The sequence below is a fragment of the Elephantulus edwardii genome, unplaced genomic scaffold (genome assembly GCF_000299155.1).
Source record: "Elephantulus edwardii isolate Elephantulus edwardi_28Jun2011 unplaced genomic scaffold, EleEdw1.0 scaffold00095, whole genome shotgun sequence".
Lineage (NCBI taxonomy): Eukaryota > Metazoa > Chordata > Mammalia > Macroscelidea > Macroscelididae > Elephantulus > Elephantulus edwardii.
In genome coordinates, this window is record NW_006399845.1 from 9674316 (window position 1) to 9696639 (window position 22324).

General features: G+C 38.8%; 1 protein-coding gene and 1 pseudogene across 1 annotated transcript; both read right to left on the reverse strand.

The window, feature by feature from the left end:
* Nucleotides 1-7031: 7031 nt before the first annotated feature.
* Nucleotides 7032-9113, reverse strand: LOC102864892 (annotated as a pseudogene).
* A 9896-nt stretch (nt 9114-19009) lies between these two features.
* On the reverse strand, nt 19010-21536 carry PCDHB1 (protocadherin beta 1). Its single transcript, XM_006891143.1, has one exon. The coding sequence runs from the start codon at nt 21466-21468 to the stop codon at nt 19012-19014; it is 2457 nt and encodes an 818-aa protein (XP_006891205.1). The 5' UTR covers nt 21469-21536; the 3' UTR covers nt 19010-19011.
* Between the last annotated feature and the right edge of the window lie 788 nt (nt 21537-22324).

Below are 22324 nucleotides of genomic sequence, written 5' to 3' on the forward strand. Positions count from 1 at the left end.
CTGTATCGAAAGGAATTGGCAGACACAGAAGAATTTCATGAAACAACATATGAGCAAGAGCCTATGGTGATGAAAGAAGTTCAGGCTGCTTTGAAGGAAATGGCAAAAAATAAGGCCCCAGGAATAGATGGTATACCAGTTGACATATTTCAGCTAACAGATGCTGCCCTGCCTGGACGTGCTCACCAAGTTTTGCGCAAAGAAATCTGGAGAACAACCACTTGGCCAACTGACTGGAAGAGATCTATATTTGTTCCCACCCAAAGAAAGGTGACACAACAGAGTGCGGAAACTATAGAACAATCTCATTGATTTCACATGCAAGCAAGATGCTACTGAAGATTATTTAAAAACGACTGGAGTAGCACATCAGCAGAGAATTTCTAGAGGTCCAGGCTGGGTTTAGAAGGGGTCGTAATACTAGGGATATTGTAGCTGATGTTAGATGGATCTTAGCTGAAAGCAGGGAATACCAGAGGAATGTCTATCTATGTTTCATTGACTATGCGAAGGCGTTTGACTGTGTGGATCATAACAAACTGTGGCTGACTCTGAGAAGAATGGGAATCCCAGAACACTTGATCGTTCTAATGCGAAACCTATACTTGGGCCAGGAGGCAATTGTCAGAACAGAGCAAGGGAACACTGCATGGTTCAAAATTGGGAATGGCGTACGCCAGGGATGTATCCTATCTCCGTACCTTTCCAGCCTGTATGCAGAACAGATTATCCGGGAGGCTGAGCTCTATGAGCAGAAATGTGGGATCAGGATTGGTGAACGATCTATCAACAGTCTGCGTTATGCAGATGACACAACCCTGCTTGCTGAAACTGAGGAAGACCTGAAGCACCTGCTGCAGAGGGTCAAGGACTGCAGCCTCCAACATGGATTGACACTTAATGTCAAGAAGACAAAGATTCTAACCACTGGCAGCATCAGGATGGATGGTGAAGAGATTGAGATTGTTCACAGCTTTAGTTTGTTGGCTCCACAGTCAACATTCTTGGTACCAGTAGCCAGGAAGTTAAAAGGCACATTGCCATGGGAAAGTCTGCTGTTAGGGACCACTCCAAAGTACTGAAGAGCAATGGTGTCTCTCTGGAGACTAAGGTGCATCTCATACAGGCCATGGTGTTTGCAATCACTTGTTATGCATCAGAGAGTTGGACAATGACCCAGGAGGACAGAAGGAGAATTGATGCCTTTGAGCTGTGGTGCTAGAGAAGAGTATTGAGAGTAACGTTTACTGCTAGGAAAACAAACAGATTTATCCTGGAAAGGGTTAAACCGGGTGGCTCTTTGGAGGCAAGGATTCTGAGGCTCCATCTAACTTACTTTGGACATGTTGTAAGAAGAGACCGGTCCTTGGAGAAGGACATCATGCTTGGTGGGATGGAGGGACAGTGCAGGAGGGGAAGGCCCTCTGTGAGGTGGATTGATTCAGTGACTGGGGTAATCGGGATGGGAGTGTCAGAGACAGTGTGATTGGCACAAGATTGAGCAGAGTTTAGGGCTGTTGTACATAGGGTCGCTATGAGTCGCAAGCGACTCGACGGCACATAACAACAACATAGTGTAATCTAAACTGAAGGCTGTAGTGTTTGATTATTATAACTGCTTTAATTCCTCTTCAATTTCATGAACAATATAAACAATATCATTTAATAGACTATATATACATATAACATAAACACCCTTAAACAATATAATTTAGTCAAACAATATACACATACTCATATTTTTCCCTTGCTTATTTAAAATAAAGGTTGAAATCAGTCTTCTTGCCTCTAGTTGCAGTTCATCCATTTAAGATTACTTTGTATGACTATATGAAATTTTTGTTTCTTCTGACAATGATGGCTACCAATTGTTTCTTTCCAGTTTTCAGCTCTGTAAATGAGGCTGGTACATATACTAATTGTTCATGTTATCTGGTTGACATTTGCACCGTTTTCAGGTATGTCATTCATAGAAGTGAAATGGTTTTATAATAAAAATCAAACAGATAAAACCCAATGTATTCAGACTCATAGTGGTTCTGTAAGACAGAGTAGAGTGTACTCATATTATTTCCAGGTGATCTGGTGGCCTACTGAGTAAGAAGTTGTGCTGCCAACCTAAAAGCTGGCCTGTTTAAATACATCAACTGGTCAGAGAGATAGACAGGAAATTTCCTGTGCAGTTCACACCCTCAGAAAACCTGCTATAAGGTCAGCTATGAGTCGGTTCTGACTTGAGGGCAATGAGTTGAGTAAGGAATTGTGCTGCTAAACCAAAGGTGCTAAGTGCCATCTAGTCAAGTACAACTCATAGCAACTCTATGAACATACCTAAATTCTGTCCTATCCTGGACCATCCTTATCATCCTTCACACATTTGACCCCATTGCTGAGACACTGTATCAATCCATCTTGTTGAGTCTTTTCCTTCACTAATGCTCTGCTTTTCCAAGCATGATGTCCCTTTCCAAGGAATCACCTCACTTAACTATACGTCCAAAATATGTGAGCGAAAGCTTCACCATATTTGTTTCCAGGGAGCACTCTGGTTATACTTTCTCCAGGACATATCTGGGTTTTTTTTTGTTGTTGTTTTGTTTTTTAATTATTTTTTAAAAAATTATTACTAATTTCAATGAAAATTTACAGAGACTTTGGATTTCCATTCATTCATTGTTGCACTTTTCTATCTTCCCTACCCTCCCTTCTAGTACACTACCGTTTTGGAAAAGTAAAAGAAATTCTTTCATTGTTTTACAATCCCTCCCCCAAGGTCCACTCCACTGTACAGCCTTCACACTGGACTCCTGTCATGACAAAAATCCCTAATAATTTTCCCTCTTAAACAGTTTTCTCCCTCATCTGTTTCAGTGCAGTATACATTATTGAACCCATCCTTCTCAGTCTCCTCCCAACCCTGAGGTCAGTCCTGCTTTACAACAGTGGCACCATGCAGTATTTGTCATTTTGTGACTGAGATACTTCACTCAGCATAATGTCCTCAAGGGTCACCCATTGTGAATAATACTGCATGGGTTCCTTGTTTTTCAATGCAGAATAGTATTCCATTGTGTGAATATACCACAGTTTCTCTATCCTTTCATTTGTTGATGGGCACTGAGGTTGTTTCCAACTCCTTGCTATTGTGAACAAAACCACGATAAACATGAGTGTATATATATGTTCTTGGATGTCAGTTTTGGTCTCTTTGGGGTATATTCCCAGTAGTGGAATTGCTGGATCAAATGGTATCTGTATTTGCAACTTTTTGAGAAAGCGCCATACCGCCTTCCACAGTGGTTGCATCATTTTACACTCCCACCAACAGTGAATAAGGGTTCCAGTTTCTCCACAACGTCACCAGCATTTGTTGCTTGCTGTTCTGTTAAATTTTGCAATTCTGATTGGGGTAAGATGATATCTCATAGTTGTTTTAATTTGCATCTCTCTTAGAGCTAGCGTGTTAGCCATCTGAATGTCTTTTTCGGTGAAGTGTCCATATCCTGTGCCCGTTTTTCTATTGGATTCTCTATCTTGTTGTGGTGCTCAAGTATTTTATAAATTCTGGATATAAGTCCCTTATCTGATATGTCATTACCAAATACTTTTTCCCAGTCTGTGGCTCCCCTTTTTTACCCTGTTGGAGAAGCTTTTGGATGTGCATAGGGATTTGATTCTTTGAGGATCCCATTCATCTATTTTATCTTCTCCTGGTTGTCGGTCTGATTTTTCTTTTGACAGTCTGTGGGATATTCAGCACTCCTCCTCAACACCACAGCTCAAAGTCACCAATTCTTTTGTCATTTTTAGTCATTGTCTAGCTCTCAGATGCATAACAGAAGATTGGGAGGACTATCACTTGAATCAGGCATACTTTAGTCTTTAAAACTGACATCATTGCTCTTCAGAACTTTGGAAAGATCCCTGACAGCAGACTTGCCCAATGCAATACATCTTCTGATCTCCTGACTACTGTTACCAAGTAAGTTGATTGTGGATCCAGGAAAGATGAAATTGTTGACAATTTCTCTTTTCTCCATCTATCATGATGTTGACTATTGGTCCATTGGTAAGGATTTTTGTCTCTTTTATATTGAGATTTATTCCATATTGAAGGCTATAGTCCTTGATTCTTGGCAGCTAGTCCCTCAGATCCTCCTCAGTTTCAGCAAGCAGCGTTGTATCATCTGTATAACACAGGCTAATGGCTGAATCTTCCTCCAATCCTGATGGCTCATTCTTTTTTATAAAAGTCCAGTGTCTCAAATGATTTGCTTAGTATATGTATTGAATAGGTATGAAGAAAGGGTACAATCTTTATGCATACTTTCCCCAATTTTATGTCATGCAGAATTCCCTTGTTCTGTTCAGACAATAAATTTTTGGTCTTGGTATTAATTTTGTATAATTAAGTGTTCTAGAATTCTCATTTTTCTCAGTGTTGGCCATAGTTTGTTATGATCCACACAGTCAAATGGCTTTGAGTAGTCAATGAATCACAGTCATTCTTGTATTTTCTACTTTCAGCCAAGATCCATCTGACATGAACAGTGATATCCTTGCTACCTCATGGCCTCTTTTAAACCCAGCTCTGTCGTTGTACTCTTCTAGCCATTTTTTTGAATGATATTCAGCAATATTTTTCATGTGATATTGATATTGTTTGATGATTTCCACATTGTGCTAAATCACCTTTCTTTGGAATAGGAACAAATATGGATCTCTTCCAGTCAGTTGGCCAGGTAACTGTCTTCCAAATTTCCTGGCACAAACTAGTGAGCATACCAGGGCTACATCAGCTACTTTGCAGAATAAATAAGGGAAATTTCCTTCAAAGCAATTTACCATCTCTGAAAAACTCTCTGGAGTTTTGATCATTTAGTTCTGACTTGATGGCAAGGTGTCTGTTAGTTAATCTTTACTAAAGCAGAGATTTTTCTTCATGCAGAGCACCTATTAAGAGTGAAATGCAGACTTTTAAAATACTGTATCTCCAGGGCTCCTTTTCTCTAGGAGGTGAAGTGAAATTATTTTCTTTCCCCAACAATTTTAAACATCTTCTGGCAGTGTGTGAGAGCTGCTTTTGTGCCATGACCTTTATAACTCTTGTTAAATTATTGCTCTTCCATTTGTAGTAGTATTTAATTTTGGTTTAAATCTTCATTTTACTCTTATAAAGAACTTGAGACTTTCATGTATTTATGTAGTTCCTCTTTTAGAAGTTCCTCAAATACTTCAATTTGTTATTGGGATTTCTGCCTTTTCATTATTGATTTATAGATAAAATTTATATATTGTGGTTAGAACTACCAGAAATACAGGCTGAGTTTAGAAGAGGCCATAACACTAGAGACATTATTGCCAATATCAGATGAATCTTGGTAGAAAGCAGAGTACCAGAGGGATACCTGTCTGCATTTTATTGACTATGCAAAAAGACATTTGACTGTGTGGATAACAACAAATTATGGCTAAAATTGAGGAGAATGAGAATCCCAGAACACTTGATAGTGCTTATGCAAAACCTATAAAACCTATACTTGGATCAGAAACAGAGCAAGGAAACGCTGCATGGTTCAAAATCAGGAAGGAAGTGTGACAGGGATATATCCTGTCTCTATACCTTTTCAATCTATATGCAGAACAGATCATTTGGGGAAGTGGGCTTTATGAGGAGAAATGTGGCATCAGGATTGGAGGAAGGTCATCAGCAACATATGTGATGCAGATGACACAACCTTGCTTGCTGAAACTGAGGAGAACCTAAAGTGCTTGCTGCAGAAGCTCAAAGATTGTAGTCTTCAATATGGGTTGAAGCTCAACATTAAAAAGACAAAGATTCCCACCACTGGGCCAAATGGCAGCACCATGATGGATGGAGAAGAGATTGAGGTTGTTAAAAGTTATAGCTTACTTGGCTTCACAATCAACACTTTTGGCACCAGCAGTCAGGAAATCAAAAGACCAATTGCATTAGGTAAATCTGCTGTCAGAGACCTTTCCAGAGTACTGAGAAGCAATAATGTCAGTCTAGAGACTAAGATGCACCTAACCCAGGCCATGGTCTTCTCAACTACTTGCTATTCATCAGAAAGCTGGAAAGTTACTAAGGATGACAGAGAGAGGATTGATGTCTTTGATTGGTGCTGGAGAAGAGTATTGAACATACGATGAACCACCAAGAAAACAAATAGGTCTGTCTTGGAGAGGATGAAACCAGGCTGTTCCTTGGAAGCAAGGATTTTGAAGCTCTGTCTGACATACCTTGGGTATGTCAGGGGGGAACCAGTTTCAAGGAGTCCTTGGAGAAGAACATCTTACTTTGAAGGGTAGATGGACAGTACAAGAGAGGAAGACCCTGGATGGGTTTAATTGACTCAGTGACTAATGTAATTGGAGTAGGTGTGTCAGAGATGATGAAATTGGCTCAGGATAGAGCAGAGTTTAGAGTTGTTATACATAGGGTAACTTTGAGTCGGAGTTGACAACACATAACAACAACAACAACAGGTGCTGTCTAGTTGAGGATGACCCGTAGCAACCCTATGAACAACAGATCTGAACCTTGTCCTATCCTGTGCCATCCTAATACTTGACATACTAGAGCCAATTGCTACAGTCACTGTGTCAATCCATCTGGTTGAGGGTCTTCCTTACTTTTGCTGACCCTCTGCCTTTCTGAGCATCATGTCCCTATACGAGGAATAGCCTTTCCTAGCAACATGCCCAAAGTATGTGAGTTGAAACTTTATCATCTTTGCCCCCAAGGAGCTCTTTGGCTGCATTTTTTCCAAGACATATTTGTTTCCTCTATTGGAAGTCTGTGCAATGTTCAATACTCTTCTCCTGCCCCACAGCTCAAAAGTATCAATTTTTTTTTATAAAAAAGTGTACAAAATTGCCCATTCCACAAAGATGGTAGGCAGTTTTATTTATTCAGCACTTGTATTGCTGAGAATATTGTTTATATCGTAAGGACTGTTCTGCTTTTCTAGAGCTTTCTTTAGCTTGTCTTCATATTTTTTCATGTTTTAGTTCCTCCTTTTTTTCTCTCTCTGTCTTTCAGCTTTGTATGAGATAGTAAGGTCATCAGAAAGCTTGCCATGCATTTCCAATAGCTTTTTCAGCACATTTTACACCAGTGCTACAATCGTTGGGTTCCAGTGTTCTTTGGAGATTTTGTACAGAGTGCCAAACATAATCGGCAGAATTTTGTCTATGTTCTTCTCAAGCAAACTAAGAATATATTAATTATTCCAGAAGTATAATGCCCTTTCTGCAACTGGAAAGTGAAAACTGAACACACACTTGGATATTTGGTTAAAAAGTGGCTCTTCAGTTTTTTTGAACTGTGTTGGTTCAATGACATCTAAGATTTCTTTAGTCTCTCCTAAAAACATCACCTCTTTCTGATTGCATGTTTTTGGCCAAAATTTTAGCAGTCCTCTGATCACTGGTTCTGTTAATGTTGTACAACACAATAGGCTAGCTGAGCATGAAACAAAGCTAATCCTTTTGCAGTACTCATAGGAATAACCTCCATTAGAAACTGTTTATGTCCTGCTTTCAGTGGCAATGCAAAGCCATTGATAATACTTCCTAATATTTGTAGGAGTTCAGCAACACCATTGAAATGTTCTGTTTCATTTATAAACCTGAGGAAAATGTCACTAATTTGTTTTCTGATGAATGCTCTTAATCCAAGAAATTTCCCATAAATTCGATGTAGAACAGTCTTCAAAAAGTAACGTTCTCTGGGATCTTTGTTATCAAAAAGCTCCAGGAGCTGTTGTACAAACTTCTGATCAATGTATTGCTTTGCATTGCTAGGCTGGAAATTAGGGCCCTCCAAAAACCTCAAGAAGAATTCATACACCAACTGACTATGAAGCCAAGAGGCCTCAATTGTGGGCTCATCTTCTACTGGGTCAAAATCTGGGTTATCACTTGGAGGAAGAGTCCGGAAGATGTTAGCACTAATTATTTTTACTATATCAGACAGAATACGCTGACTCAACAGTTACACTACGATTAGTTGAAACATACTCAACCAGTTCATTTAGTGTTACTCTTTTAATTTCTTTGCTCTTCAAGTCTGAGACAGAGTCTGTGAAATCAAACAGTATGCAACACTGCTGCAACTTCTGACAGAAAAGCACTTGCTCATTTGATGTGGTGTAGCACACTTTCAGCAGAAAAGGAGAGGCGGAAAAAGCACATCTTTATTCATTGTCCAGCTCTCAGATGCATAGCAAGTGATCAGAAAGACCATGGCCTGAATCAGATGCACCTTAATCCTCAAACTGACATCACTGCTCCCCAATAATTTGGAGAGGACCCTGACTCTAGATTTTGCCAATGCAATATATCTCTTGATTTCCTGACTGCTGATACCAAGGTTGTTGGTTGTGGATCCAAGAAAAATGAAGTTGTTGACAGTTTCAATCTTTTCTTCATTTATTATGATGTTGCCTATTGGTCTAGTGCTAAGAATATTTTTTCTTGACTTTGAGAAGCAATTAATATTGAAGGCTGTATTTTTTTTTTAAATCTTCTGCAGACCATGCTTCAAGTCCTCCTCACTTTTAGCAAGCAAAGTTACGACATCTGTGTAATGCAGGTTATAGATAAGTCTTTCTCTGATCTTGATGCCACACCTCTTCAGAGTCCAGCTTCTCGAATAAGTGCTCAGCATACAGATTGAAATGATATGGAGAGATAATACAACCCTGACACTCCTTTCTTATTTTAAACCATACTCTGTTCTGTGAGAAACCATATGGTGAACCAAATGCTTAAACAGGACCTGAGTGAGAACAAGACAGGCCAGAATTTCTCTGTGGCAGATCACAAGAAATGAGGCGCTCCTTGCAGACAAGGAGATGCCACCTTGGCCCCTTTGCAGAGAAAGTGCTAAAGAGCTTGTGTTTGTATACCACTTTGTTCCTGAGATAAGACGAGAATGTCAACAGAGAAAAATGTAGCTTCATTAGTAAAGAATTTTTTCTGTCATTTGCTTCCTGGCAATACTCAGTAAAAGCCGAAGAGAGTTAAGCTTGGTACTGCAGTCTTTGAGCTCTTCACCTCTGCTTTCACTCACTTCTCCTCCTCATTCTTGGTGTCCTTGTCTCTTTTTTTTTTGTCCTGGTCGATACTGTTCCCTAGCTTTGTTCTCATAACAGCCTCTTGGTCTAGGTAGAGGTTTTGCATGAGCACAGTTAAGTGCTCTGGGATTCCCATTCTTCTCAATGTTAGATATAACTAGTTATAATACACACAGTTAAATACCTTTGCATAGTCAGCCAAACATAAAGATATTCTCCTGCCTTTGTAATGACCTTTTGCTCTCTTCATAAATGATATCCTTGATGTCATCCCACAACTGATCTGGTATTCAAACACTGGTGTTCAGTGCTTCAAACCTGTTCTTTATTTTCAGTCAGGATCCATATGACATCAGCAATCATATCCCTGGAGCCATGCCCTCTTCTAAATCCTGCTTGGACTTCTGGCCATTCCCTACATATGTACTTTTCTAGCCACTTTTGAATGATCTTTGTATTTTGTTTGCATATGATATCAATGATATTGTCCAGTAGTTTCTACATTCTGTTGGATCACCTTTTGTGGGAATGGGAATAGATGTAGATCTCTTCCAATCCATTGGTCAAACAGCTAACCCTAACCCTGGCAAAGACTAATGAGTGTATCTAGGGCTGTATCTGTCAGTCAAAACAAGTCAGTTGTTATCCCATTGAATACCAGGACCTTATTTTTTGCCAATGCCTTTAGTGCAGCTTCAGCTTCCTCCTTCATTACTATTAGCTCCTGCTCATACGGTACTTCCTGACATTTTTTCAGTGTCAATCAGTTCTTTTTGGCACAGAGATTCTGTATTCTCTCCATCTTCTTTTGATGCTTCCTGGGTTATTCAACATATTGCATCTTTCAGTATTGCAACTCGAAGCTTAAATTTGTTTTTCAATTCTCTCATCTTGAGGTATGCACAGTTAAGTTCTTCCCTTTTTCTCTTCAGTTCTAGTTCTCTGAACATTCTATTATAATACTATGTTCTCTCAAACTGCTCTTTGAAATCTTCTGTTCGCTCTTTTACTTTGGCATATTTCCCCCTTGTTTTGGCTTCTCAATGCTCTAGTGCAATTTTCAGTTTCTTCTGACATTCATTTCAGTTTTTCTTTGTAATGACCTTTTGTTTTCTTCATGGATGATATCCTTGATGTCATCTCACAATTCATCTTGTCTTCAGTCATTAGAGTTCAATGCTTCAAATTTAAGAAGATTTTGAAATTCAGGTGGAATAGATTTATCATGTTTTGGTTCTTGTGGGCTTGTTTTAATTTTCTTTGGCCTCAGTTTGAACTTGCAACGAGCAATAAGATTGTCTAACCCATTGTCTGTCCCTGGCTTAGTTTTGACTCCTGATAATAAGCTTCTCCAGCAGTTCCTTCCACATGTGTAGTCATTTGATTCCTATGCAGGCCACCAAGTGAGGTCCATGTGTAAAGTCACCATTCATGTTTTTTAAAAAAAAGTATTTGCAATGAATAAATCATTGAAAACACAAAGTTAGATCGTTCTTTTTTCTTTCTTTCTTTGAATGTCTCTATGTTTTTTGATCATGTTCTAATTGGACTGTTGGGTTTTTTGTTTGTTTGTTTTTAAACTGTGGAATGTATGTATATATGCTGCCTAAACTATATACTATAAATGTATACCATATATTGTATCAAAAAGTCAAAATCATTGCTGTCACATTAGAACTGACTCATAGCTAACTTTCTAGTGGGTTTTGTTGTTGTTGTTGCTAGGTGCTTTCAAGTTGAGTACAACTCATTGAGACTATGAACAACAGACCTGAATCCTGTCCTATCCTGTGCTATCCTCACTATCCCTGATACACTTGAGTCCAGTGGATTTTAATAGACGGTAAATCTCACAGAAAGACTATCCATCTTTCTTCTGCAGAGCAGCTTGTGGATTTGAATTGCCTGAGAGGTATAGTGGCCTTTCAGCTAGAGTGCAGCTCTCTATAGATTATCCTAGGAGAGTTCCCGATATCGTATACTCTCTGGTATATAAAATATTATATAGATTACTAGGTCACAAAAACCTATTCTGTTGTTGGTTCTACCTTATTTTTCTGTTGGTCCTTTTGGAAGTTAATGGTTTGTTAAGTATTGTTCAACAACATGACGTTTCAAAGGTATAATAAGTTAATTGCAATTTGTAAACTTTTTCTCAAATAAAATAGATTTTAAAAACCCCCGGAGGTATCAATCATGGCTTGGGCCAGGTGCACTTAACCTTTAAATTGACATGTTAGGTAAAGTTATATTTGATATAATTTGTGGCATTTTTTTTAATGACTCAATTTTTTTTAAGAGAACTTGGGTTTTCAGTTATTCACTGTTGCACATTTTCCTCCCTGCCCACCCCTGCCCCCAGTTGCTTTTCTCTTTGAAAAAAAAATTATTTCATTGTTATACAGCTCTCCCACCCCCAGTCCATTTGACTATGCAGCTCTTATTCTGGACTCTTTTCATGCAAATAATACCTAATCCTATATTCCTTTTAAACATTTCTCTCCCTTATCTGTTTCAATGCAGTGTACATTATGTATCTCCTCTTTTCTTAATTTTTCTCCAACCCCGATGTCAGTCTTATTTTATAATAGTGGCATTATGCAGTATTTGTCCTTTTTGACTAAGATCTTTTACTCAGCATAATGTCCTCCAGGGTCACCCATTTTGTATAATATTTCATGAATTCCTTGTTTTTCAGTGCCGCATAGTATTTCATTGTGTGAATGTACAACAGCCTCTCTATCCATTTGTTGATGGGCACTTGGGTTGTTTCCAACTCTGCTATTGTGAACAAAACAGCAATAAACATAGGTGTGTATATATCTGCTTGGGTGTCAGTTCTGGTTTCTTTAGGGTATATTCCCAGTAGTGGAATTGCTGAATCAAATGGTATTTCTATTTGTAACTTCTTGAGAAAGCACCATACAGCCTTCCATAGTGGTTGCACCATTTTACACTCCCACTAATAGTAAATAAGGGTTCCAGTTTCTTCCCAGCCTCACCAGCATTTGTTGTTTGCTGCATCTGTGGTGGTTTTAAAACATGATCCCCAAATCTTTGACACTCTTTTATTCAAGAAATAAGATCTATATCTTGTATTTTAAAATCCAAGTTCTATAACAGCTTGACCAGTGGGAAAGTATGATGAAAATGTTTGCTCTTGGATCCTAGTCATCATGTTTTGAAGAAGCTTAAGCCACATAGACAGGCCACATGCAAATACTGCAATTGGTTTCCAGCATCAAACATGTGAGTAAGAGTACCTACAGATGATACTAGCCATTAGCTACCATGCCTTTCCAGAAGAAGCCTGTGGCATCATTTAGCAGAGAGAATATTGATGGCATAATAAAGTGGTACTTAAAAAAAAAGACTTTTTTTCTCCTTCATCTCTTAATCCTACTAATATGGTCTAGAATCAGGTCTGATAATAGTGATTTGGACTTCCTGCTCATCATGATACTGGATATGGTGCCTTCATTGAGCTTGCTAGTTATAGGGTTCAGTATATAGCCTGACAGTTAGTTCTGTGTTCTATAGGCTCCATGGACCTGTAACATACGATAATGTGTAGACTCCAAAATTTGTTGGCAGTGGTTTTTCCAACTCTTTTTATTAACATGAGGGGCTCATTCTGACTCAAGCAGATTCTGGATTTTGTTCTCCATATTTCATGGAGAGTATTTTGTTCTTAATACTACATAAGACAAGCCTACTGGCCATCACTGTCAGCTTCCTGTCCTATAGCTCAGAATTCCCATAATTTTAGCCCTGCTCACCATTTTATGTTTCTCTTCATTTGTAACTTCAAAAATAACATTTTAAACTATTATTTCCTCTATATTTAGAGAAAATATGGTACATGGCAACCTTACTGATGGCCTAGTGATAAGAAGCCATGTTGTAATCCCAAAGGCATGCAGTTCAAATCCACCAGCTGTTCTGTGGGAGAAGGATTAGCAGTCTTCTCCTGTGTGATTTACTGCCTCTGAAAACCTGCTAAAGGGTCAAGTAGGGGTCAGTTCTGACTCAACGGCAAACAGCATGGTGATTTGCAGTATAAATTTACTTTAGCAGCTTAACCAAAAGCTTCTTGTTTATTTTCGTTTTCAGATATGTCAATATTCTGTAAATGCAACCAACATTTTAAAAATATTAAAATGTTAAAAAGATAATCTTTACATGGAAAAAACTCCAACACTGACATCACAGAAAGCAATGTTTTTTATTTATTTTAGAAGAATTACATGTAATCCAGATAGAACAATACCATTTCTTACATTTTTGTATGTCTCAGCATAGTAATCTATTTATAATTGTATCTCTGTTATATATAGACTATAAATATATAAACATGTCTATATAATATAAAGGTAATAGTTTTCAGTTTAATATTTATTTCATAATCTTATAACTAATTGAAATTTAAAATTGAGTATTAGTTTTCACTTAAAACTGAAACCTTCATTATTAATTAACCTTAATAAGATTGAGTGAATATGTTTATAAACTAACATATGGTTACAAAGGAATACTCACTTGATCAAAATGTGTTCTATATGATAATTCTAGTATTTAAAATATCTGATTTTCTTCTGAGATAAGAGGATTTTTGCTTGACAACAAAGCAAACAGTATCTATTAGTGCAAACATAAATAAGCAAATAAATAAATGAGAAGTAACAAATATTTGCAGAAGAATTCTGATCAGTAAGTGTATGAAGGAATAAAGGAAATAGAAAAATTAGTATTGGAAATTCATAATAATAATATTGACAAGAAGTATCCAGCAGTGCATAATAAAATTAGTGGGCAAGATTTAAGCAGAAATAGAACAGTTGAATAGCTTGAAAGAATCTCTCCAATGTATCTATTCATTTTTTAAAAGGCAAAATATTAATTTTACAGTGAACAAAGTTGGCAGGCATCACATTGACAGTGATATTGACAACATAATTTCTCATGATACACTGATAGGGTACAATATAATTTCTATGTTATTCTTCCTAGTACTACACAACCTCTATCTAATTATAAGAAAATAAAGATAATCTCAAACCGAGGGTTATTTCACAAAATAAGACCAGTATCCTTCTAAGGTAGAGTTGCTATGAGTTGTAGTTAATTCAATGACACCGAATAACAGTAAAAGTCTCAGAGTCATAAAAGACAAAAAGAATTGTCAGAAGTAATGAATGAATAGTAAAGAAATTTGATAACTAAATGCATTTTAAGATCTTGAATTGGAAAGGAGGGAGGGAGAGATTGAGAGGGAGGGAGGGAGATGGTGAAATCTGAATGAAATTGTAGTTTATTTAATAGAATGGTGTCAAGGATAATTTCTTAATTTTGATAATTACTGTGACAACATAAGAAGTTAACCTTAGAAGAAACTAGAGAAAGGGTATATGGGAACTCTCAGTATCATTTTTGTAGGTCTTCAGTAAATCTAAAATGATCTTATTACAAAATGTTTTAAAATTCTCTATAAATAAAAACTTGGAGTAGAAACATTGTTCTGCATATATAAGTGAGTTAATTGAAGCATTTTTTAAAAATTAGATATTTTAAAATTTAAAAATATCACAGTCCTTTTGTACAAAACATTCTTTAGGCACTTGAGTTATTTAAAAATAGTTAACAGTTAACTCTGACTCATGTTAGAGGACGTTGATCACCAGTCTTTTTAACACAGCATGTTTGGTCACCGCAAACCTCCAACCTTTGTGTTGGCAGAGAATTCTACTAATTCTTCATATTACCCAAGGGCTCCATAAATTCAAATGGTCCTAATGTTGCTTTACATTTTGGGAGAAGTTGTTTCCCTAATTATTTACATTTTTAAAATTTTTAGAACTTCCCAATGGGGATCTGGACTTAATCTCAGGGTTTACTCCAAGGCTAACTGAATATTCAACATTCAGCTAATTGATGTAGAGATAATCCTAGCTTTTAATCATCAGATAAAATTGCTTGATAATTTATACTCTGGATGAAAATAATATTAGATCAGTATTTAATTAGTGGCTCCCATAACTGGAGCCACAGACCAGATTTTCATTAGTCTAAAGACCAAAAAAGGGGGGTGGAACCATGAAACACTAAGAGCAGAAGATATGGATTACATCTCAACATCAAGGAAACAAAAAATCCTCACTACTGGACCAATAAGCAACATCGTGATATATGGAGAAAAGATTGGAATTGTTAATGATTTTATCTTACATGTATTCACAATCAACAACCATGGTAAAAGCAGTCGAGAAATCAAAAGACATTTGGGAAATTGTTAATGATCTCTTTAAAGTGCTAAAGAGTGAAGATGTAATGTTAAAGACTAAAGTGTACATAATTGAAGCCATTGCATTTTCAGTTACTTCCTATGCATGTGTAAGTTAGACAATGAATAAGGGTGACAGAAGAATCTATACCTTTGAATTGTGGTGGTGTCAAAGAGTACTGAATATTCCATAGACTGCTAAAAGAACAAACAAGTGTGTCTTAGAGGAAGTGCAAACAGGGTTCTCCAAAGAGGCAAGGATGGTGAAACTGCCTCACATAAGGGTCAGTCCTTGGAATAAGACATCATGTTGGGAAAGGTGGAGAGTCAGAGAAGGAGAAGAAGACCTGCAAGACGAATTGACACAGTGACTGTGATAAAGGGCTGGAGATGGTGAAGATGGCATAGGATAGGGCAAAGTTCAGATCTGTTGTTCATAGGGTTGCTATGAGTCATAGTTGACTCAATGGAACCTAAGAACAAGAACAAGAGAAATGAGAAAGAAAAAAAAAATACAAATACAAAACACTTTTCATAAAAGTTTACGTATTTTTTCAGTTTAAATAATAGTTTCACTTATAAGATTATTCCCGTGTTAAAATGTCATTTCCTGTTTGAAATAATGGGAGTAGGAAATGGTACATCTTATTTGTTTTAATACCTACACTTGGAAAAACAAAAAGTTGGCAAATCTATGCTTCTTTTCCATATTTTTTTCAACAGGGAACAAAAACAGGACATCATTTTTTTCTTACAAAGTATATTCAAATCCACAAGCAACTTTACCACATTCACTCTAAGTCATTTTGACAGTATCAGTCTTGTAGGGATGAAGTGGCATGTCATGTGGATTTGATAGGCATTTCTCTACTGATCAGTGGGGGAGCTATGGTGGAGTAGTCTATAGGAATTGGTGTGCTGACCTGAGGATGGCACCTCTGCTAGTTCGAATCCACCAGTAGGTCCACAGGAGTGTAATGGGCAGTCTCCTCCTGTGGAGTGACAGCTCTAGAGAGCAGATGGAGAGTCAGCTAGGAGTCAGTTCTGTCTAGACAGAAATGAGTTGAGTTATTGCATGACTGACTACTCAGAGGGAATTGCATTACAAATCCAAAGGTCTATTTCTCTGGCCGTTCAAATACACCAAATGTCCTTTCCATTTTTGGTACATTGTCTGTGTGTGACAGAATTAGAGATTTTGTGTGTATGGGTTAGAGAAAGAGAATTTTGCTGCTTGCCTTGTCCTTGATAACAAGTGAAGCTCCACTGATTATGCTTACATCATTATCACTAAATAAAATACAGTATTCAGTGATGCAATGATTTATAATACAATTAATTATTCAGGGATAATTATGTAATCACATTATGGAATGTAATAAAGTTCAGTGGTTTTGAGTTAATATTTTTAAATTTTTTTTTAGTTTATAATTTTTATTAATGGATTGCTACTTATCCATATCGGTTAGGTCTATGTCTTTTCTCTAGAAAAGTTTCCAATTTTAGCATCCTAACCCAAATACACTGGAACACTTAAGGCTTGTACTAGAAGACCTTTACTCCAAATGAGAAGGATTATAAGACATGGAAAATATTTTATATTAATAAGAAAAATGATTCAGTGCTGTAAGTAATAGAACTGATATAACTTTAGAATTTCAGGTTTAAATATTGTGTTTTTTAGAGTAATGCACGTAAGTAAAAACCTATTAAAGCAAACAATTAACTTTTAAAGCACATTAGTATTTATAATATTAAAATGTTGGTTTACTAAATTTTAAAATAGCATATGAAGGAAAAACAATGATGATTTAAAAAAAAAAAGATAAAGAAAGCAAGCCTAATTTACTTCTAGGGAGCTCTGGTAAGAGCTAGTGGCAAGAAACTGCTGCAATCACAAAGGCACGTGATTCAAATCCACCAGCTGCTCAGCAGGGGAAGGATGGGCAATCTCCTTCCATGTGATTCACTACCTCTAAAAACCTGCTGGAGGAAGGGAGCTGTGGTGTCCTAGTGGCAAGAAGCTGCACTGCAATCTCAGAGGTATGTGGTTTGAATCCACCAGATTCTCTGCTGGAAAAGGAGGCGCAATCTCCTCCTGTATCAGTCAGATCTGATTTGATGGTACACACACAAAATAGTAATAAAATAAAAAATTTCTTTAAAAAAAAACCTGCTGGAGGAGCAGCTTTGTGACAGTTCTGACATCACCACCACCATCACCACCAATTTACTTCTATAATACTCGATCTGATTTTAGGAGTGATTTGCTAGCAAAGATCTAATTTTCCCAATTTCCATGCCATCACTTCTCAGAGTAAAGTAAAATCACATAAAACTACATTTGATACTATCTGCACATATATCTTTCCATAAAGGTACTTAATTGGTATATAAACTCGTTATAGAGCTTTTTTTCCCCCCTGCCTCTTTTTTTTTTTTTTAAAAAAAAAACAGTCCCTCCCTAAGGACTATCCACAGTTACCTTTGTATCCAAAGATGAAATTTGTAGGTGAAAGGAGTTAGCCTTAGTTACACACTCGTTAATTTCAGGGTCCAAAATATGGAACACTTCACGAATTTGCGTGTCATCCTTGCGCAGGGGCCATGCTAATCTTCTCTGTATCGTTCTAATTTTAGTATATGTGCTGCCGAAGCGAGCACTTTATAGAGCTTTTTAAAGAAATAGTTGTTCACTCATCTTTAGCCATATTAAAACTACAACAAGCCTTATTTCTTTTTCACCTCACTAATTTTTAGTCCTCACATTCAAATAACATCTATCTGATAAGGCAAAGATAGACATCTAGATATGAAAGAGACAAATTTGAGACTTATCTGAGGTCTAAAATAACCATAAAGAAAATACACATCTAAATTTTGGAGAACATTTCTGAACTAAATATCTTTAGCCTTTTGTCTAACCTAATATTTGCAAATAAGTAAAATTTATTATGTCTTCCCATCATGATTATCTGTGGGAACATTTTCACCAGGAATTCCCATCATTATGAGTGTTAAGTGCTGGTTTAGGTATGATATCTGTATAAACTAACCACCAAAACCCCTAGAAAATGCTAAAATATATATTTCCTGATTCTCAACTCTAATTATTCGCCAGTATGTCAGAACTGAAAGTTTGTTCTCTTCCTTATGTATACATAATGTAACTTTCTACTGAAAAAATAATTTCAAACAATGCTTTTAGGTGCCATTGAGTCAACTTTGAGTCATAGCAAGCAACCCAATGAACAACAGATCTGAACCTTGGCCTATCTTGTGCAAAATAACAGGATATCGCTATAGAATTTTCAGGACCAGGACTAATTAATTCCTAGAGAAGGCATGAATAATGGCTCATTTACAAAGAGGAGAGAAAAGCAAAAGTCCCCACTTCTGCCATATAGGCACCTATAGGTGGAAGGATTTCCTTAAACAGAATCAGGACAAACTTTGCACTAATTGGAGTAAGCCTCACTCTAGGCTTTCTATTTTCACTAAACTGGAGATAGCTTCTCTCTCTACTGTAACTGAAATCCATCACCATTTTTGTTTCTATAAGAGTGGGATGTTTTTACCTATCAAATGTAAAAGTGGGCAGCTTTCATTTCTGGATGTTAGTATAAACTACATGTAGTCATCAGGTATCTGGGCACGGCCTTCTAATCCCTGAGAGTTGCTCCTCTCAGAATTTGGAGGCAAGTTGGCATCAGCCTCATCTTTTGCTTCTCCGGGGCCCTGTGGGAAAGGGAAGTTGGGCATAAAGCGCTTAAGAAACCGAAATTCACTGTTGCCAGTGCCAGTGGCCGAACACATTTCATATGAACAAGGCTGCGATAAGGATCCATTGTCTCTTACTTGTACCAAGTTGTTAGGGAAATGACAGTCATCATAGAAATGCTCTTGAACTGTAAACTTTTCTTTGTATTTAATCTTCTGGTAGATGTGCATAATGAAGATCACTGTGACAGAGAAAAGAAAGATAAAAGAAAGCACAGCCAGAGAAATGACCAAGTACTTGGTGGAAGGATTCACCTTTCTTGGCTGCTTGGATGGATCTCGGAACTGCAGGTAGGGCTCTGAAAAGCCATCTACCAGCAAGATGTTAAGTGAAGCAGTAGTGGAAAGCGAGGGTTGGCCATGGTCTTGAACAAGAATGATTAACTTCTGCATCATGGGGTCTCTCTCAGTTATCTGCCGCAATGTACGGATTTCCCCATTTTGCCGTTGGACAGAGAATAAACTAACGTCAGTGGCCTTAAGCAGGTGGTATGAAAGCCAAGAATTCTGACCTGAGTCACCATCCACAGCCACCACCTTGGTCACCAGGTAGCCTGCTTCTGCAGACCTGGGTACCAGGTCATTGCATGGCAAGGTGCCATTCTGCAGTGGATACAGTATCATTGGGCGGTTGTCATTGTCATCTAGGACAACCACTTTGACAGTAACTTGGCTACTCAGTGACAGGAAGCCCCCATCAATAGCCTTCACTACAAACTGAAAATCTTGAATGGCCTCGTAATCCATGGTTCTCAGTGCATAGAGCTTTCCATTGTCTGAGTTTATGGAGATGTAAGCAAAGACTGATAGATCGCCACTTTTGGGAGGCAACAGAGAATATGTGACTTGGGCATTCTCACCCAGATCTAGGTCTTCAGCATGTACTTTGCCAATAAAAACTGCAGGGCTGTTGTTTTCCCGAACAGTCAAGACATAGGAGTCTTCCTGAAATACTGGCGGATTGTCATTAATGTCAGCTATTAGCACCTCTATCACAGTCTCAGTAGATAGATTGGGTGGCCCTGTATCCATGGCAACAAGGGTGATATTATACCCAGAAACCTCCTCCCGGTCCAAGCTTTTATCAGTGACCAGAGAGTAAGAATTCCGGAATGTATGTTTGACTGCAAACGGCATGTCTCCTTTGAGAAAACAGGTGATTTTCCCTCCCACTCGAACATCACGGTCTCGGATAGTGAAAAGGGCCACTACTGTCTGTAATGGGGAGTCCTCGGGGAGAGGGCTGGACACGGAAGAGACCATCACTTCAGGAGGGTTGTCGTTCACATCCACCACTTCCACCAGAACTTTGCTATGGGCAGAGAGGCCCCCTCCGTCCGTCGCCTGAATGTCAATGTCGTATGTTTCAATTGCTTCAAAGTCCAGGGGACCTCGCAGTCGAATCTCCCCAGTTTGAGGATCCATTTGAAATGTCTGGAGAATTGCTTCTGGGTTTTGAGCTAAAGAGTAGGTTATCTCCTTGTTAGTGCCCTCGTCTAGGTCTGTTGCAGCCACCATGGCCACCAAAGAACCATTGGTGCTGTTTTCTGGCACTTGCGCGCGGTACACCAGTCGTGAGAACTGGGGCACGTGGTCGTTGACGTCCAGAACCACCACGCGGATGTGGGCGGTGCCAGACTTGGGCGGGGACCCGCCGTCCACAGCGGTGATTGTCAGGTTGACTTCAGGCTGTTCCTCCCTGTCCAGTGGTTTATCCAGCACGAGCTCGGCGTATTTGGGTCCGTGGCTGCGGAAGCGGGTGTGCAGGTGGAAATAGGCATTGGCGCTCAGGGTGTAGTTCTGGAGGCCGTTGAGACCCACATCTAGATCCTGGGCGCTTTGCAGAGGAAAACGTGAGCCCAAGGGAGTACTTTCTGGAATCCTTAAAAGTGGCTCTTTGTTTAGGAAAACCGGGGCATTGTCATTGATATCAAATACCCTGACCTCGGCCCGGAAGGACTGAAGTGGCTCCACCAGGACGATTTCAAAGTGCAGGACGCACGGGTCAGCTTTGCCACAAAGTGATTCTCGATCCAGTTTCTCTTTCACAAACAGGTCTCCGGTTTTGCGATGGAGCCGGAAATGCAGTTTGTTACCCTCAGAAACGAGCCGCGCCCCGCGCGCAGCCAGCTTCCCCACCTCCAGCCCTAGGTCTTTAGCCACATTGGCCACGAACGAACCGCTCTCCATCTCCTCCGCCACCGAATAGCGGATGGTACCCCCACCTCCCACAGACACACACAGGAAAAGGAGAAGAGAGCCCACTTGCCTGACGTGCAGGAATTTTCTGCGCGCACTCTCCATCCAAGGTTCTCTGGAGCACTCGCGGCACTCAAAGCCAACTGTTTGCGAATGTATTTTCACTTTTCCGCCACTGGCTTGGTGGTTTCTGAGCAGCGCCTTTGCTAGCCTCTAGCCGCAGCGCCACCAGCCGCTAACCTTAGCTTCTGTGAGTTGTTTTGCATCTCACTTGAAAGAAAATTTGCATCGAACAACTCAACTCCCCAGTCTATCGAATGTATTAATAGGTATGTTCTCATCCCTGAGAGTGAGGTGGAGGTTGAAAGTTTGTTGTCAAAGCAACAGCAGGCTCGCCTTTACGGGGGGGTGGGGGCCGGGGGGGGGACGGAGGAATAAAGTTCTTGGGAATTGAGAGGCCAATGAGGGCACTCGTTCAAGCTGAAGTCATCGTTGCTGTGAGCCGGCTTGGGCTGCTTTAGCAATGAGCAAACAGGGACAAGCTACACCTGCAAGCTTCACAGTCCGCCTGAACAGCAAGGGAAGGGGCGGGGTGGGGGAATCCTGCAATGCTTTCTGAGGTCTGAGTTAAAAATATTGTAGAGTGAGGAAGGCGGCAGAATGTAGGGAAGGTGGTTAGTAGGCAAATGATAAGGAGATAGCCAGGTTCCTTTCAGGAACCTGGGATCCAGTAGGTACACTGTACACTGATAGGACACTTAAATAACTGGCTTCTTGGCGTGCAGAAATTCATGCTTTGTCTCAGAATGTTCAAATGCTTAGGAGAGAGCAAGCTTGTCACTTACGGTTATGATAGCAGGATTTATTATGGGACACTACCCTGATTTATGTGCATATCTCATTTAACTTTAGCAACAAGTCTATTACACAGACATTTATAAAATTATACTTTTAAAGGAAC